Source organism: Canis lupus, chromosome 14 (genome assembly GCF_011100685.1).
Source record: "Canis lupus familiaris isolate Mischka breed German Shepherd chromosome 14, alternate assembly UU_Cfam_GSD_1.0, whole genome shotgun sequence".
In the NCBI taxonomy this organism is placed as follows: Eukaryota; Metazoa; Chordata; class Mammalia; order Carnivora; family Canidae; genus Canis; species Canis lupus.
In genome coordinates, this window is record NC_049235.1 from 36,277,069 (window position 1) to 36,295,226 (window position 18,158).

The 18,158-nt window shown below is 42.0% G+C and overlaps 1 protein-coding gene and 1 long non-coding RNA gene across 3 annotated transcripts in view; one reads left to right on the top strand and one right to left on the bottom strand.

The window, feature by feature from the left end:
* The window catches only part of RAPGEF5 (Rap guanine nucleotide exchange factor 5), a 229,878-nt gene extending 219,613 nt beyond the window's left edge, over positions 1 to 10,265 (bottom strand). The window contains exon 1 of the mRNA XM_038557080.1: positions 10,032 to 10,265. Coding sequence (XP_038413008.1) covers positions 10,032 to 10,265 — 234 coding nt within the window. The remainder of the gene's footprint in view (positions 1 to 10,031) is intronic.
* LOC119865812 lies at positions 9,555 to 14,611 on the top strand. Of its 2 annotated transcripts, none has more exons than XR_005369533.1 (3): positions 9,555 to 9,866; positions 10,873 to 13,264; positions 14,105 to 14,611. It is a non-coding gene; the product is annotated as an uncharacterized LOC119865812 (long non-coding RNA). The 2 variants fall into 2 exon arrangements; XR_005369532.1 differs by lacking the exon at positions 14,105 to 14,611 and having other exon boundaries at positions 10,873 to 10,997; positions 12,012 to 13,635.
* Positions 14,612 to 18,158: the final 3,547 nt, after the last annotated feature.

An 18,158-nucleotide genomic window follows, 5' to 3' on the forward strand; every position in this document is an offset into this window, starting at 1 on the left:
CCTCATATTCTATTTTAATAGATGGAAATAGGCATAGTACTTGCCCTAGTTTCTGAAAGGTATTATCATACATCTTCCCTACTTTCTTTTTCAACAAAAGAAGATTTCATACCTATATATAAATTCACGGCACAAAATGACAGAGCGAACCATTTGTAGTGTTTGTTCATTATAGTCAACATTTAGAGTGTTAGACCAAACAGAAGTGATAAGCTGTTCACTTCCCGCAATAGTAACAGGAGAGAGTAAAACAAATTTACAGTCAGCACCAAAGGTGTAAGTGTTGGGTAATCATGAGTATTTGCATATATACTTCAGAACAGCTGCAGGTAAATGATTTGACAAGGTCAAATTCAACTGAACAACAAAACCACCAATGGGGCTGGAGTTTAAGTTGCTAGACCAGTTAGGAAAAAAATTTGGGAAGACAACCCCTGGACTGGGGTTGTCTCCTGGACTGGAGAAGCCCTGATTTTCAAAACTCTTCAACTTCAGTAGAAGTTTTTTCTAGGAAAAACACAAAAAGTACAAAATGAAAAACATTTTATAAGGGAGAAGCCAATGCCTCATGAACAAACCAGACAAAATTTTAAGTTTCACTGAGTCACAGAAGGTAAGATCTGCCAACTCACCACACAAAGTGGTGACTCAAAGCAAGTCTAAATCTATTATCATTTCAGTATATTCATAGTTCTTAGTTTAAAAAAAATAAATTTATATAAGAAGTTTAACTTTTAAATTTTACTTTAAAAAAAGTGAAGGAACCAATATTATATAACAAATTATATAATAATAAATTATACTTATATAATATAAACATTATATACAATGAATATAAATTAAACTTAAATAGAAACATAATTTAAAATGTAAATTAAGTTTTAAAAATAAATTATATACAATCGCATATAATACAAATTTATGTTTATATTATAAATAAAACATAGAACTATAAAATATATATATATATATACCTTTTCAGTTTCTTCAATCTTCAACATTACTCTGAGGCTATTCATGCTTTTTGCAGGAAAATTTTAAATCTATTCTCTTCTGACGTTTTTTAAAAGATTTTATTTATTTATTTTGAGAGAGAGAGAGAGAGTGCTAAGGAGCAGGGGGAGGGGTAGAGGGAGAAGCAGAAGCAGACTCCCCATGGAGCAGGGAACCCAGTATGAGGCTAGATCCCAGGACCCTGAGATCATGACCTGAGCTGAAGGCAGATGCTTAACCAACTGAGCCACCCAGATGCCCTTCCTCTGACATTTCAATTATTACCTAAGTATTATCAGTGTTCATATAAATTGTTAATATAATCTTAACCCACATTTTTCACACTTCACAAATAGACATGGTTGTGTTTATATGCACCGCTTTAAAGCTATGATTTACTTTGATATTTCTACAAATAAACTATGCAGCTACATTTAAAAACTAAAACATGACTTACTATAGTTCCTTTATTCTAAGATATCAAAATTTTAAGACATACTACCAATTTAATAATAGCTTTACAGGGGGGAAAATATATCCCATTAAATGTTCACATGAATTTTTTTTAAAGATTTGTACTTATTTATTCATGATGGACATAGAGATAGAGAGGGAGGGGCAGAGACACAGGCAGAGGGAGAAGCAGGCTCCACTCTGGGAGCCCGACGCGAGACTCGATCCCGGGTCTCCAGGATCGATCACATCCTGGGCTTCGGGCCCTGCTAAACTGCTAAGCCACCGGGGCTGCCCCACATGAATTTTAATACACATCCTTATTTCAAAAGCATTAAATGAAAGAGACTGTAATTAAAGAAATACATGATTTATTTTATTTAGAGAGAGGATACAGCAGAATAGGTAAACCTCATAATATGAAGCCTGTTTTCCCAGATGGGATTCTTGGCTCCTCTACTTACTGGGTGACCTCAGACATCTTCCTTACCCTCTCTGTACCTCATTTCAGGAGGTACCAAAATCTGTACCTCTGTATCTCTCTAGACCCCTCTCTGAGAAAAAAGAAGACAATGAGGATAACTGCCACACATCGTCGTTACGAGTGCTCCAAACAGCCCCAATACCACAAGTGTAATGTAAGGATTTGTTAAACAATAATAGTTATCAGCACTACTACCAGGGTCCACTGAAACATTACTACATTCAGAGGCAAATAATTTCTAATTCAACATACTGATACAATACATAAATTCAATGAAATATTTACTGACAACTGAATGATTGTTTAATACTATGCTAAATGTTTAGAAGTAAAGATAAAAAGTAAAATAATTATAGAACCATGGTGGTACTCTCTAGAAGACAGAGTAGGGAAGGACTTTTAAATTAGAGGGTCTGTGGTGACTAGGCCTCAGGATATCCAAAAGCCCTCTGAAATGAGATGCAAAAATATCTACACATGCATTTTTCTGGGGTGCTATCCTTTGATTCTTAAAAAGCCCAGGATTAAAAAAAAAAAAAAAAAAGTTAACAGCCATTTGCCTCAGGTAGTACATTACCACATTAAAAGGTAAATATATCAAAGTTTAATTTTATTAATATACTTGTATATTCTCAATTATTTCATTCAATTGTAAATGGATTCAAGTTACTTTGATAGGTATGCATACTTCTCGCTTCCTGCAGTTTCTTAAACAGCAAACAAGTTGCCATCAGGAACCCAAAGCTTGGATTACAAGAAACTCCTCCTTTCTTTCTTCATCTTCTAGACTGGCCAGTAAAGGAACCTGCTTGCTTTATAAATTTCCAAGAGCATTTGTACTAAGGAGCTAGTCAGCTTCCAAACCTCCTGGGGAAACAATGGCTTCCTGATGACTCAGGCCAAACCTTCTTTCTGGTACAATGGCTGGTATTGCTGGAAGATGAGGGACAGTTGCTGCTCAAGCCATTGTCAACCCTGTGAGTAATTAAAGACCAATCCTGGAAGCCATTACTGGAGACATCGGAAAGAGGATGAGCTAAGTTTTACACAGACTTGAAATGTCTTGTGCATCTACTGTTTCAATATACCACAGGCTATAATTATGTCAGAGTCTTAGACACTATGGTACTGAGCAAAGGCCACAGATTTTGGAATCAGACAGTCCTGGGCTCCATTCTGCCTCTGCTGCTTTCTAGCTGGGTGACCATGGGAAAGTCATTTAATCTCTCTCGACTATTTCCTCATAGGCGAAAATACCTCCTGCCCTTAGGGCTTAATGACATTCTAATCTGTGCCAGTATCCGCTGTGGTGTCTATAGACCATCCCTTTTCCACATTCATTTATGAATTATTTGTCATAATAAATAACTGACAAAAAAATTAAGTCATTGATTTTAACTATTTTGCCTTCGTGTGAAATTTTCTATCTTTATGAACTACTTCCAGATCACATAGCATTACTGGGATTATCAGTATTCCGAACAAACATTGTTATGCAACATTGAGGCAAAAAAATCACAAGTATTCAAAGTCATCACCAGTGACTTATCTCCCACCTTTCCATCTATTTTCAGCTCTACAAGTTACCAATTACTGCCAAGTCAATTTAAGACACAGTGCAAATGTGAAACTGAGAATATTTTGTTATGGTACCAGTATTTAGATAACATCTAAGATATTCACTATATGTTAGCATATCAGGTTTTTTAAAACATGGAATCTGACTTTGCATATGAAAGCAAAATTTTTTTATTACTAGATTCCTATAAATGTGTAAATAAATTCAATTCGCCCAGAATGAGCAAGCATCTGGCTGGGGAAGGAAATATTAAGCTCCAAACGTACCCCAAACTTTCCATACATTGTCTCTATTCTCGGAAAAACCTGACCCATGATGTATGTCATTTTAGAGGAAGAATGGAGGCTTGGAGAGCTCCAAGAATAACTCATGCAAGGATACAGAATCACAGTACTGCAATCGGAACCCAGTTCCTGAAGCCATAGAACATGCTCTTTTCTTTGGATCTAATTATGCAACCAAAGCCTATGCCAGGGATCAGAGGAAAGAGAAAGAAAGAAAATATAGCATTAACTTGCCTGAGGTCCTTTACTAGAATTTACATGAAATTAAAGTAGAATAAATGAATCTATAGTTTCTTTTCTTTCTTCTCAAATAAATATTTTTAGAAGTAGCATTTGTGGAGTTTTACTTTATTTGTAGCCATGGTCAACATAAGTTTATAATATCAAGGTTTGAGCTCGTACAAAGTCAATGTTTCTCAAATAAGATCATCACATCACTCATATTTGACCTGACTCACCATCCCTTGAAGACGCATGGCTCCCTTAACAGGCTACCAAAAGCAGATAAGAAAATGTAAGCAAGTGAATTCACAAACTTTTTGTGTTGGCCTTGATCAAGGTGGGCCTGGGTGATTTTTGCTTATGACAAACTGAATGCTACTTTTACTTTTAGTCAATATTAGTTATCATTCACCTTTAACCACAATATTTCCCCTCTCTCCCTGCTCCCATACCCAGTAGGTCTATCACAAGCTTCAGAGTGCTCAAATGAAAGAAAGATTAGTGTCTGGCATTATCAATAGCATTTACTGGCCATTCTCAGAGTGGTAAGGTAATATAGGACTCTCAGGTACTATAAGGCTAATTAGTTTAGACTAAAATAGACCCTTTGTCCTCAGTGCGTTAGAGAAAAACCAGAGAGTCAATTAAGCGCATGGATTATGGAACCAGACTGGCTAGATTCAAACCTCCCTCTGCCTCTGTGATCTTGGGCAAGTTACATCGGCGTTCCAGTTTCCTCATCTGTAGAATGCAAATAATAGCATCTAATTCACAGGCTTGTTGTGAGGGCTAAATGAAGTTTGTATCTGAACATGCATGGCATATAATTAAGTGCTATAAAGTGTTAGCCACTGATTTTAATTTAAATACAAAGAGCAAATTAAAATTATAGCTTTGCCTGTACGATATGTGTATACAATGACTACAAATCGGGCATACTGGTACAACTTGAAGCAGTATGTGTTTCTCAATCAATAAGGTCTTATTCCAGCAGAAGGTGTTAAGTCACACCTAAAACACTCAGGCTAAAAAAAAATAACAATAATAATAAAAATAAAACACTCGGGCTTAGACAAAGGAAATGGGCTACTTGTTCTTTTCTGAGAGGGAATCATCTGGGTAGAGACTACAAATGAAAAAGAGGGAACCTCATGCAGAGAGGTATTAGCTGTTCTTCCAATTTCTCAAGTTTGAAGAGCACCTGCCATGCCACAGGGACAGGGACCCTGCCTGAATGAGAAGAAATCAGGGAAGAGAAGACCAATCCAAAGGCGGACTGTCACTGTTTGGTGAACAGTCAATTTGGCACAATTGGTGAATCATTCTGTCTGCTGTAAATGAAACAGATTTTGAAGAGATGAAGAAAGTGGTAGAACACTGCAGAAAAGATCACAGCCGCCAAAGCCCAAAATAAGTCAGGCCCAGCAATCTGACAGTATATATAGAAAGACAGAATGGTAAGTTACCAGCTATTTTATTAGAGGGAGAAAATGACAGTCTTAGAAGCAGCCTGATGAGAAAAATTTAAGATGAAACAAAAAACTTCAGGTGGAAGGCATATGACCAAGGTAAAAAATAATGCAACCACGGAGAGGCAAAGCTGGGGAGAAATGGACAGTTTTCAGTAAAAAAAAGAATTAGTGCTTTTGGGAAAAATGGCTGATTTCAGGTCTAGAGCAAGAAATGAACAAGATAAGCTTAGAGTATCTTGTGCCAGAAAGCAAGAAAGGTATCCAAAAAGCTACTGGGGTCTTGTAAGAAGTATATAGCAGATAAGGACAGACTGTGGGTCAAAAAGAATATTGACTGCAATGGATTGAAACAAATTGAGATCCACAAGTTCTTATGATACGTAAGAAGAAAAACTCATTATAATGGAAGATTGCTAGGGTACCAAATCACTACTCAGAAAATTGATAAAAGGAAAAAAATTAAGCCTTTCCTTGTCTTTCGTATACAGTCTGATTTCAGGAGACCCAAATAGCTCAAGCGGGTAAGTTCTTTACAGATAGAATGCCAAATAATAAATGTAAGAGAAATGATAGATTTTGAGCATCACCATTTTGCAATCCCTAATGAAATGGATCTAGGGTACAACCATTTATGTATGGATGTTACACTCATTAGGTGAAAGGTGGCAAGGTAAGTTGTTGACTCGTACCTGAACGCACTAATCAATCTTAACATCTCAAAAAGAGACACACGCAGACATCATGTATCTTGTGGTTGTGATATAACAGATTTTAACAGTACCACCTACAAAGGATGCTTGCCTTTGAACCTAAATCTAATCAGGCCTCTACATCTAGTTGGATATTATAAGAGACATGGGGAATAGAGAAACAAGCTAAACGACACAAGTGAGAAACTGGCCCAGAAAATAAATCATTCCACCAGACAAATGACCTGTATTCTCTTTCTTCATCAAATCAATGGCATGAAAAAAGAATGGAAGGCAGACCATTATAAAATAAAATAGATTTTAAAACCTAACAGCCAAATACAATGTGTGGACCTTGCCTAGTTTCTGATTCCGACAAATCATAAGTAAAAAGAGATCTTTGAGAATATGTGAATATGGAAATCATATTAAGAAATCACTGTTAAGGGCAGCCCAGGTGGCTCAGCGGTTTAGCGCCGCCTTCAGCCCAGGGCCTGATCCTGGAGACCTGGGATCAAGTCCCATGTCGGGCTCCCTGCATGGAGCCTGCTTCTCCCTCTGCCTGTGTCTCTGCCTCTCTCTCTCTCTCTCTCTCTCTCTCTGTGTGTCTCTCATGAATAAATAAATATAATCTTTAAAAAAAAAAAAAGAAATCACTGTTAATATTTTTAGGCGTGAAAAACACATAGAAGTCTTTCAGTTTTTGCTTTTAAAGAAAAAAGTCCGTATCAGGGATATAAACTGAGATATTTATAAGAAGGATGACAGGATGTTTAGGATTTTGCTTTAAAATACCAGCCCCCACAAAAAAGTAGGGAAGAGAAATAATGAAACAAGACTAGCAAAATGTGGGTAACTGCTGAAGGATGGGTGTTTATCATACTATTTCTCATAATCTCTGTAACACAGTTTTTAAAAAAGGACTAAAGGGTTTTGGTGGGCATTCAAGTTGTGCCTTATCTTACCACTATGTTAGGAGACAGCTAGGGTCCTCTCACAAAGCAAAATGTAGTCATTCCCCACTTGGTCCAAAGTCTTAATCATTTTGCATTTTGCATTTTGAGTTCAATACGATTAGAAGTGAGTGAACCAAGGAACACAGGGGTTCTGCAGTATTAACCAAATGTCAGCTTAATTTTTCCCAGTAAGAGACAGCCTACAATGCCCCTGGGTTGGGCAACAGAACCTACAAAGAACTTACTTGATTACAGTTGATGTCAGATTGTCCAATTTGTGAGAGCCCAAGGCAGCATGGACAAGTGCCACAAGTATTCCTAAATCAAATCTTGGTCAATACAGAAATTGCAAACCTTCTTACCAACTTGTGTAATACCTAGAGCTGCCTTTTTTTTTTTTTTTTGAACCGATGGTAATAAATGTGTTTTTATTTTTTTTTTGAACTGATGGTAATAAATGTGTTTTTATTTGTCCCTACAATCACTCAGCTATAATCTGGAGCTGCAGCCCATAAAATACAAAACTATAAGGCCACAAAAGGATCTAAGCCATGATTTGTTTGCATGAGCATCACTGCTCTATTTAAAGGACTAACCAGATGACCCCGGATGTTCACAAGTCACCAGCTGGTTTGATACGTATTTCACCTGTTTTTCTCTTTCCTACACACCCCTTCTGCTATGGACTGAATACCTGTGGTTTCTTCAAAACTTGGTATGTTGAAGCCCTACCCCCTACTGTGGTACTATTTGGAGACGGAGCCTTTGGGAGATACTTGGAGGGAGACTGGGTCATGAGAGTGGAGTGGTCATCAATTCCATGATGGTATTAGTGGGCTTATAAGAAAAGGAAAAGAGATCTCTCTTTCCCTCCATGAGCACTGAGGAATGACCATGTGAGGGTGCAAAGAGAAGGCAAGCCAGGAAGAGAGCACTCACCAGAAACTAAGCAGCTGGCACCTTGATCTTGGACTCTCAAGCCTCCAGAACTGTGAGAAAATAAATTTCTATTGTTTAAGCCCCCAGTCTATGGTATTTTGTTACAGCAGCCCAAACAGACTAATACAGGTACATATTTCACCTGTTTTTCCTTCCTTCTTTTTTCTTTTCTCTTTCTTTTCTTTTCTTACTCCTTCCTATCTGTTAGGGAAAGTTCTAAAACGACAAAGGTGGTTCCAACACCAAAGGAAGGGGGAAATAGTTGAAAAGCATGGGTTTCCAACACTGGAAAATTTAACAATCTTTCCCCAATTAAAAAAAAAAAAAACCAGCCATGCATTTATGAAATGTGTTTGGAATGTCCCTAAGTAATACAGTATTAGGATCAAAGTATGTTTTATTTGAAGTAACCACATTCAGAATAATTAAGAAGAGTAAATATGTATATTGGCAAGGCACACAACATCATCCCAAGCAGCAAGAAACACAAGCCTTTATGCAGATGAACACACAGATCTATTTATACAGAAACCTTCAGCAATTCCCGTCACAGATTGCCTGGCTGCCCTCATGTCTTCAGTATTCTGTGCCATGAAATAGTAACTGTCAAGGATAATAGGAACACAATTTGACCTAGTTTTCCCCAGATTCTTGCAAAGTCTGTAACTCTGGTTCTTGTGTTTACTTAGGTATCACGTCTTTAGGACACATTTCCTTGCTTCCTTTGCAGACAATCTGGTGGCATGCCCCATGTTAAGTGTCACTTGTGGGCAATTCCTAAACTCCAGTGGTCATGAACTCTAACATCCATGTCTTAACATCCAGCTAATCCCCGGAATGTCCTCCTAAGGTAGATCACCTACAGTCATCCCTACACTGGAAGGAAAATGGGCTTGAAAGGAGAAACACAACCTGGAGAGGCTGAAGACCTACACCAATTCATACCCTTCAAGCTCACCCAAAGGAAGCCACACCAAAAAACGAACGTTTCTCCCCAACTCTGACCCTTCCACAAACCTATCTTTGTAAGAGCTAGAAGTCCTCCAGCAAGACCTTCTTTTAAAACAGACAACCAAGACTTCAACTTCTAACAGCAACCCCCCGCCCCAACATCTACAACAGTGTTGCAGCTCCTCAGTAAAGCCTGCTTAAATGGTGACAAATTCTAAAGGACGGAGTAGAACCTAAAAAGTTGCCCCAAAGCCCTGGTGGGCAGGGAAACCTGAGTAAGTGGGCCTGAGGCCCCAGGAGGGCCTCCAGAGCAGCTCGCGAAAGGTCCCAGGGGGAAAAGCAGCAGGCCGTCCGCTTCTCTTACCAAACCAAACACGTCGGACCTGCTCGGGGCCCATTAAATGCACTTAGATGCCCAAGCGGGGACACTCCTTCAGCAGGAAATCATATCTGAACACACCATCAGGAAGTCAATATTTAAAATTGGGGGGAGGGGCGTGCACCTTCCTGCTCCAGGGGGCGTCACCGAGTACTAAGCGCCGGAGCCTCCGGAACCCTGCAGCTCGAGAGGCTCGCCCGGGAACTTCCAGCTGCCGCGGCCAGAGCCCGACCCGATGCCCCAAGCTGGCCACGGGGCGTCCCAAACCAGCTCACGCATCCCGAGCCTCCTGCAAACGGAGCTCCCGTTTGCAGGGCCGGAGGCTCGCTGCCGGGACGGGGCTGGCCGACGGCGCGGGACGGGACACCTGCAGCTTCGCCCTCTGCGGAGAGAGAGGCGACGGCCCTTCCCGGGCGATGCCCGCGGCCCGCCGCCCTGCATCCAGGCGCCCCCGGGCTACGTCAGGTGCGTCTGCGGGAAGGGGAAGCCGTCGCTCGCCGAGGGGCACCCCGCGATGCCGCCGTCCCGGGACCCCGCACGAGGGCGCCCCCCGCCCCTCCCCAACTTCCAGCTGCCCCTCTGCGGCCCGGGAGGGCGGGCGCGGGCTCCACGTGCGCGCGGGCCACTCACCCGGGCCCCGGCGGCGCTCCGCTTCCTCCGCAGCGTGAGCCCGCTCCGCAGCAGCGCGGGCAGGTCCCGGAGCCGCGGCCGCGGGGGCGCCGGCGGCGGTTCGCGCTCCTGCTCGCGGGCGCCGGGGCTGCGGCGCAGGGCGCCGTCCGCCGCCGCCGCCGCCGCCGCCGCCGCGGCCAGGGCCGGGCTCTCGCACGGCGGCTGCATCTTGACGGAGCCCACGGCCATCCTCATGCCCTGACGGCGGCTGCGGCGCCCGCAGCTCCGCTCCCCCGCGCTCGCCTCCGCGCGCCGTCCGCGCCTTCGCCAGGCAGCGGGAGGGCGCGACTGCGGCTCGGGCGCGGGGCGCGCTGCCAGCCGCTGCCCATTGGCGCGCGCCGCGGCCCCCGACAGGCTCGGCCCCGCGCGCCTCCCCCTCCCCGCCCAGGTGCGCCGGGCCCCGCCCCGCCCCGCCCCGCCCCGCCCCCCGGGCGGCCCCCTCCGCCCGCCGCCGGGCCCCGGTCTGCCCCTCCCGGAGCCTGGGAGGAGGAGCGTGGGCAGCTTGCGCCCCCACTCACCCACAGGTGCGGGGCGCCCAGAATCCTCCACCACACCCACTCTATGCCCATCCCGCCCCGCCCCCAATTCCCTCTAGGCTGAAAGTCTCCCTTCACTGCCTTTTACCTAACAGCCCGGGTTGATTTGGACTTCGACCATGTGAACTGGGAAGTCTGGGGCACTCCTCCCTCTTCCAGCCCCTCCTTGCTTTTTTTGCACAATCTACACCTAAACCGTAATCGCTATTCCTCGACGCTGGTTTTTGCCAACGAACTTCAAAATGGGCTCTATGTTCTGCCTACAGGTCCAACACCATTGAGACAATTACTTCCACACCGTCCCCTCTTCGCACTAGAGAATGAGGGGAGAAAACTTCTGTTGGCTGTGATACGTGTTTAGCAAAATAGATGCAAGTCTGGTGACCTGAAGGTGAATCTCAGTTAACATGTTGGAACCTGATCTTCCCTGAAAGCCTGATACATGTGATGAATGTGCTTGGTAAACTGCATAGGCCTACCATGGTGTGAATCATTGTTTACACCATTCCAGGAGCTAGGAATAGTGGAGCATCTGGAGTGAAACTATTCCAGCAGGGCCTTAAATCCAGATGGCGGTGAATCTTCACATCCCCATGCGGTCTGTCTACAACCGGTGCTCTCTAGGGCTTTTTATTCCTTATCACTAGGCCACTGGGGTCCCTTCTTTGCCCAAGACTTGTAAGCATTGAGGAAGTTTATTCATGTCAAAAAAAAAGAATTCACAAGTAAGGATTGCAGGTCAGAGCTCTCAGCTGGTTTACTATTGTACCCTCAGCCCCTCATGTGGTAGACGCTTGGCAATCAAATGTGAAAATACAGCCACGTTAGGAAAAAGGAAGAACGACCCATGATCTCTGCCCTCAAGGAGCTTAAGGTTTTGCCCAGGAGTAGAAAAACATACAGAAAAACAAAGATACTACCTTGTACTCTTAGTAATTGCCAAGTGAGTGTGGATAATGAGCATTCCAGGCCAGAGAAGCGAGAAATGTTTCTGGCCTAGGATGGGCAAAAATATGTCAGTGGAGGGAGTTTGAGCTGTGCCGTAAGGCTGAGTGCAAGATTCAATCATGCAGAAAGGAGAGTGAGGATCCTTTAGGTAAGGAGGAAAAACATGAGAAAAACGCTTGAACCTATTGGGCATGAATATGACATATTGCTGACAGAGAGGGATAGCATAGTGGAGAAACAGGGAAAAAAGATCAGAATGGATGCTGGTCATCTGCTGCAGAAGGCCTTAAATCCTATCACCTTCAGTTGGGTGTGTTTACTGTAAAGATCTCTGCAATGAACTCTAGAGTCCCTTTCAGTTTCCAAATACCCATCACATATATTTATTCCAGTTTGAAATCCCCCTTGTATTATTATATGAGACTGTGCCAATTTATAAAACGCTTAAATATTTCAGCTCCAGGTGGTGATCAGTCACTTTCTTGAGCCCTAGAATGACACTCCATACTCCAAACTTCCTCCTGAAACAGCAACTAAAGGTCCACTAGAGGTCGTCCAGGACACCTTTGGTCAACACAGCTCTGTTATGGCTTACGCCAGACCACCCCTGGTGTTAATACCTTTTGAATCACACCATGAACCTACTCTGCTCCCAAATAGAACTCATGGGTTCTTTTTCCCAGTTTCTTGGTCTTCACATTCTTTTACATAGCTTCTCAGTGTAAGACTGAGGAGTTTAGACTTTATCTCATGGATTCTATGGCACTGAGCAGTAGTGTAAAACTCAATATCCCTAAGGGCCTTTGGAACACTGGCTTGGGTTAAGGTGATAAAGGTCAATTGCCACACAGCCATAGTAGAAGGCAGACAATAGGGAATGTAAAAATGTGTAAACAGTAGAGCTATGCCTCTATCTAGTTCAAATCAAGCAATGTCACAACTCAGTAACTTTGTACTTGCTGTACCCTCCATCTGGAATACCCTTCCTCTGCAATGCTATCCTGCGGAACTTGCTGCAATGGTGGTAATGTTCTCTCTCTGTCTAGCCAGTAGCCATTTGTGGCTTTTGAGCCCTTGAAATGTGGCTGGTGTCCTTGAAAAATCAAATTTTTAATTTAAATTTAATTTTAATTAATATAAACAGCCACATATGGCTCTGGGCTATTCTATTGGAAAGCAAGGTTATAGAAATCCTTGTTTCCCTTCCTATATTCCTTTATTTATTTATATATATATATATATATATTTTTTTTTTTAACTAAAATGTCTCTATTTCAACAAGGCCTTCCATTGACCATGTGATTTAAAATTGCAGCCCTTCCCATCCACTCCTCTATCTCCTTCTAACCTTCCACAGAACATATTGCCATCCAAGATTCCATATATTTTACTTATTCATTTCATCTATTATCTGCTTTTCCAAAAGAATGTAAATTTTACCAGGATCTGATTTTTGTTCCTTTTGTCCAGTACCAAGAACATACCAGTTGGAGAATTTTTCCACATATGAGAACTCGGTTTTTCAAAAGGAGCTTAATCTTGATTTAATCCAATTTTGCAATATTGGAAGATTTTTTTTTTTTTAAAGCATGTAAATCCTATACATGCCAACATCACCCAAGTCAAACAGAGCCACTCAGGTACCGGAGCCTATTTTTACTTAAGAGAATGACAATCCTATCAAGGCTAAAGTTTATGGAAATAGCAATGGTAAGAAAACTCAAGTTTTGCTGCCTATTTGCAGTGAGGGGAAATTGTAGACTAGCAAGATAATGCCGACATTTAACCAGCTACCAAGAGATGAGGGTCTGAATTAGTGGGGTCAGTGGAAACTGGGGAAGGTGAGAGGTCAGACATTGCAAAGAAAGATCCTCAGGCCTAACATCTGTTAGGAGGAGTAGAAAAGTACTTCAGGTGGTGCTACCCAGGGCCTCTTATCCCCCAAGATTTTTCCTGCAATATATTCCTTCTATATACAATGGAATATTACTCAGCCATTAGAAACGACAAATACCCACCATTTGCTTCAATGTGAGTGGAACTGGAGGGTATCATGCTGAGTGAAATAAGTCAATCAGAGGACAAACATTATATGGTCTCATTCATTTGGGGAATATAAAATATAGTGAAAGGGAATAAAGGGGAAAGAAGAGAAAATGAGTGGGAAATTTCAGAGAGGGAGACAGAACATGAGAGACTCCTAACTCTGGGAAACGAACAAGGGGTGGTGGAAAGGGAGGTGGGCAGGGGTTGGGGGGGGTGACTGGGTGACGGGCACTGAGGGGGGCACTTGATGGGATGAGCACTGGGTGTTATGCTGTATGTTGGCAAATTGAACTCCAATAAAAAAATATATTAAAAAATATATATATATATATTTCCTTCTACTCCCCCATGACAAGACAGGGTTTATTACTCCATTCCCTTTATCCTAGTCTAGCCCTGGGACTGACTACTCTGGCCAATAGAATACAACAGACGTAATAGTGCCAATTGTATAAGTAGGCTTAATTGACCTGGAATGCTCACTCTTGGGATGCTCCCACTCAGAGTCCAGCTTCCTTTCTATGGGAAGCCCAAGCCACCTGGAGAAACCATGTGGAGGTGCCTTGGCAGCTGAGCTCTCATCCATCAAACACCATCAACTGCTGACCATTTGTAAGCCATTTTGGACACAGAGTCCCGCTGAGTCTTCACATCACTTTTGCACAAGCCAACATCTGACTACAATTACATGTATATAAAAAAACCAAAGCAAGAACTACCCAGCTGAGCCCAATCAACCCACCAAACCATGAGAGATAATAATAAATTGTTTTAAGCCACTAAGTTTAGAGGCATTTGTTGTACAACAATAGGTGACCAGACATGTAGTTCAGAAAAGTATGAAGAACATACTCCCTTGTGAACAAAAAGGAGGGAAATTTATATCCATTATTGTATATGTGAAGAAACTTGAAATTACTTGCAAATGGTCAGAACTGGCTATGTGGGGAAAGGAAAGAAGGGAGATCTTTCATGTGTAACTTTTTGTATTTTTTGTTTTTTAAAAACATGTAACTGTATTACCTTTTAAAAACAATTAATTTTTAAAAAAATAAAAAATAAAAAATAAAAATAAATTAAAAAAAATAAAAACAATTTTTTTTAAAGATTTTATTTATTTATTCATGATAGTCACACAGAGAGAGACAGAGAGGCAGAGACACAGGCAGAGGGAGAAGCAGGCTCCATGCTGGGAGCCCGACGTGGGATTCGATCCCGGGTCTCCAGGATCGCGCCCTGGGCCAAAGGCAGGCGCCAAACCGCTGCGCCACCCAGGGATCCCCTAAAAACAATTTTTTTAAATGGCTCTGGATTTAGCAAAGTCAGGGAGGCGGGAAGAGCTGGTTTTGAGGATTTCATTTTTCAGAGTTTAACTTGACTAAACTAGAAGGCACCCAAGTGAAAATCTGGCCAGCGGACAGAGGGTGTTCAGGAGACAGGATGGGAGAGACAGATATGCCAGTGCCAGTGTGCTAACAAATCTGACAGTAAAGGGTAGAGCAACAAAAGGAACTGAACCAAGTTGTTCAGAGGACAGAGGAGGAGCCAAGACAATTTTCCCCTCCCTAAGCTAGGCCCTTGGAGAGCATGAAGCAGATAACTGTGCATTTCCAGTTTTATGAAACTGGGAGCAATGACTCTTGGGACCTTTCCTCTTTTAATTCTTGCAGTCTCGTATGATTACCACAAATACCAAGGACAGTATCTATTGGCTGAGCTTTCCCTTGTGTTCTTCCACACTTTGTTCACCTGCCTGTCTCCTGATTAATGTACAAAAGACGTGTGATGGCAATAAGTCTCCTAACACCATCGCTATTAGAACTTGGATGAGTCTTCTTTGGAGTTCATCCCTTCCCAGGATCTCCTGTGCTTAATTTTTCTTCCATAAAATATTCTGCATTGCTTACCAGCTCTCAAAAATAAAAAACCTAAATACAGTTTTGTCTCCCTGTTGAAGCCTGCCAATGCTTTAGTATGTATTGATTAGAATGGATCGAATCTGACTTTCCCAAAGGCCAAGGTTGAGCAGTGGGAGTTCAGAAGGCAGGCTTTGCACAGGTAACCTGGTACTGCCCATACTGCCTCTACTGAGAAGTCCAGATATAACTGTTGGTGTACTTGACATTAATGCTATTTTTATGTTTTCTTAGGGAATGAATATGCAATTGTGAGACTGTAGCAAGATGATGAAACCTGTTTCAAAACTAAAAATATTAAGGCTTACTCACTTTATTTTAGTTTTCAAGAATCATAAATAGAACTATATGGCGTCAGACTGTTCATGACAAACCTGTGTGATGCTGTGCTATTATTTTTGTAATGCATCACACACAAGTATTCCCCTTGTGGATGAGACATTTTACATATACTATTTGCATTGGTGGCTCCAGCCAGAGAATGGCTGGCTGATAAAGGTGGGGGCCGTTGTAAGTTTGTCTTCTATTCATTGTACTCATAATCTTGAAACAAAACCTATTTATGCTTTTTTATATGCTGTTTACTCTTATCATCTTGGAAATTTCTTTCTGTAAGTCAAGCATGCAAGTTTACCAGGCTTTTGGGTATTTAGAACACTCTTGCAAAAAAAAAAAAAAAAAAAAAAGACTTTGTGGTCAGATGCTCAAGAAGACAGAGGAAGAGGGCAATAGAAGAACTTTCTAGCAGACAGCTAGACAGGCAAGCCAATCTTGTCCCAGTGTCCCCACTCTGCTCATGCAAATCTACTCAACCTTATACAGATCAAACAAAACCTTCTCCTAGAAGCCTTTTCTGCTCTTCCCATTTGGAATTAATTCTTCCTGAGCTAAATGTAAAGGTTTACCTCCAACTATGAATCTACTTTTACCACCTCTCTGTCTGAATATATATTTTATTTTATTTTTTTCTGAATATATATTTTAAAGACTTATTTATTTATTCATGAGAGACAGAGAAAGAGAGAGAGAGGCAGAGACACAGGCAAAGGGTGAAGCAGGCTCCTCACAGTACCCCGATGCGGGACCCGATCCTGGGATTCCGGGATCATGACCTGAGCCGAAGGCAGCCACCCAACTGCTGAACCACCCAGGCATCCCTCTATTATATATTTGAATTGAATGTTTACATAGAAGACCTGTGTGAAGTTATAAAGTCCTTGAGGGCAGAAATTATTCATCTTTGCATTCCCCTGCAGTGTCTATGGCAGTGTCTAGCACCTAGTAGGTGATAAGTTAACAAATGCATGCATGACTGAATCCTGGACGCATGAATAAACAAAAATGAATAAACAAAATCATGATTCGCTAAACATTACTGTCATAAGAAGAAGAAAGCAAAACAGAGGTCTTAGCAGATTCAGAGTCTCGGAGGTCGCAGGAAAATACATTATCCCAAGGGTGAGGGGAGGCTATAAATGGACTCCAGATGGTGGCATGTTCAGATCAGCAGAGAAGGAAGATGATTTTAGCATCAGTATATGAAGTGCTTCAGAATAGTGAGATGTGGGAAACTGGGCAGCCAGCAAAGCAGGTTACGGGATCCCAGGCATGAAGATTAAAATGATAATCCATAATATTGGGTTGATGGAAACTTCTGTGTTTTCCTTATACTATTTGCATGGGTGTGTTCTGTGTACAGTGTCTGTGCTAATTAAATGAGCTGACGTTTGTAAAGCTGTTTGCACACTTTAAAGCACTGTGCAAAAAATATTGCCTTTCCGTGGGGGTAGAGGAGGGGGGAAAAATGAAATGATGCCTTGGAGGAAGCAGAGCCTGGACTGGGATGACAAAAGAAGTGGGAAAAGAAACAGTGTGTGGAAGATCAAGCCCAACCACAAGACAAAGGCCATTAAGAATATGTTGCTTCCTGTTTATGAATATTAAGCATGTGTAGCATTGATCCAAGCCAGCTACCGAATAAGCGAGGAGAAAATCTACCTTAGGGGGTCTGGCAACATCGTATGAGGTCCAATTGGCTTTTGAAGATCTCAGAGAGAAGATACAGAAGTGGGGCTAAAAACCAGGAAGAGCTAGGACTTCCTGCAGGAACAAGAAGTGATTTCCTTAAAGGTGGGTACTGTAGGGACCCAGGTGCTGAAATGAGAAGACCCATGCTTTGGAATCAGCTGGGCCCGAACTCAAACCCATATTTTTCTTGGCTTCTCTGAGTGTCTATGATCTGTGCTGTGTAATACTTATAATACCAGGTTGTTGAGAAGATGAGACAAGATACATATGCAGCATCTAATCCAATGCAGTGCCTCTTACATTATAGCTCTCTATGTGACTGTAGCTGTGATTACTCAGTCCCCAGTGAATGAACAAACAAAGGCCTAGATAGGATTTCTTCCAATTTCCCCCCACATAGTTCCTGGCTAGGCAAACTCCATGGCTTGAGATAGGCTATTCCTGAAGTACTTTCTTTACTACCAACCATCAAAATATAACTTCCTCATCCTTTATGCTCTGAATACAGGTGTGGGATAGTAGAACAAACATTGAATATGGACTTAAAACACCCAGGTCATGTCCCACACTGACTGATTGACCCATTGATTAGCTCTGTGAACCTAGCCAAGCAC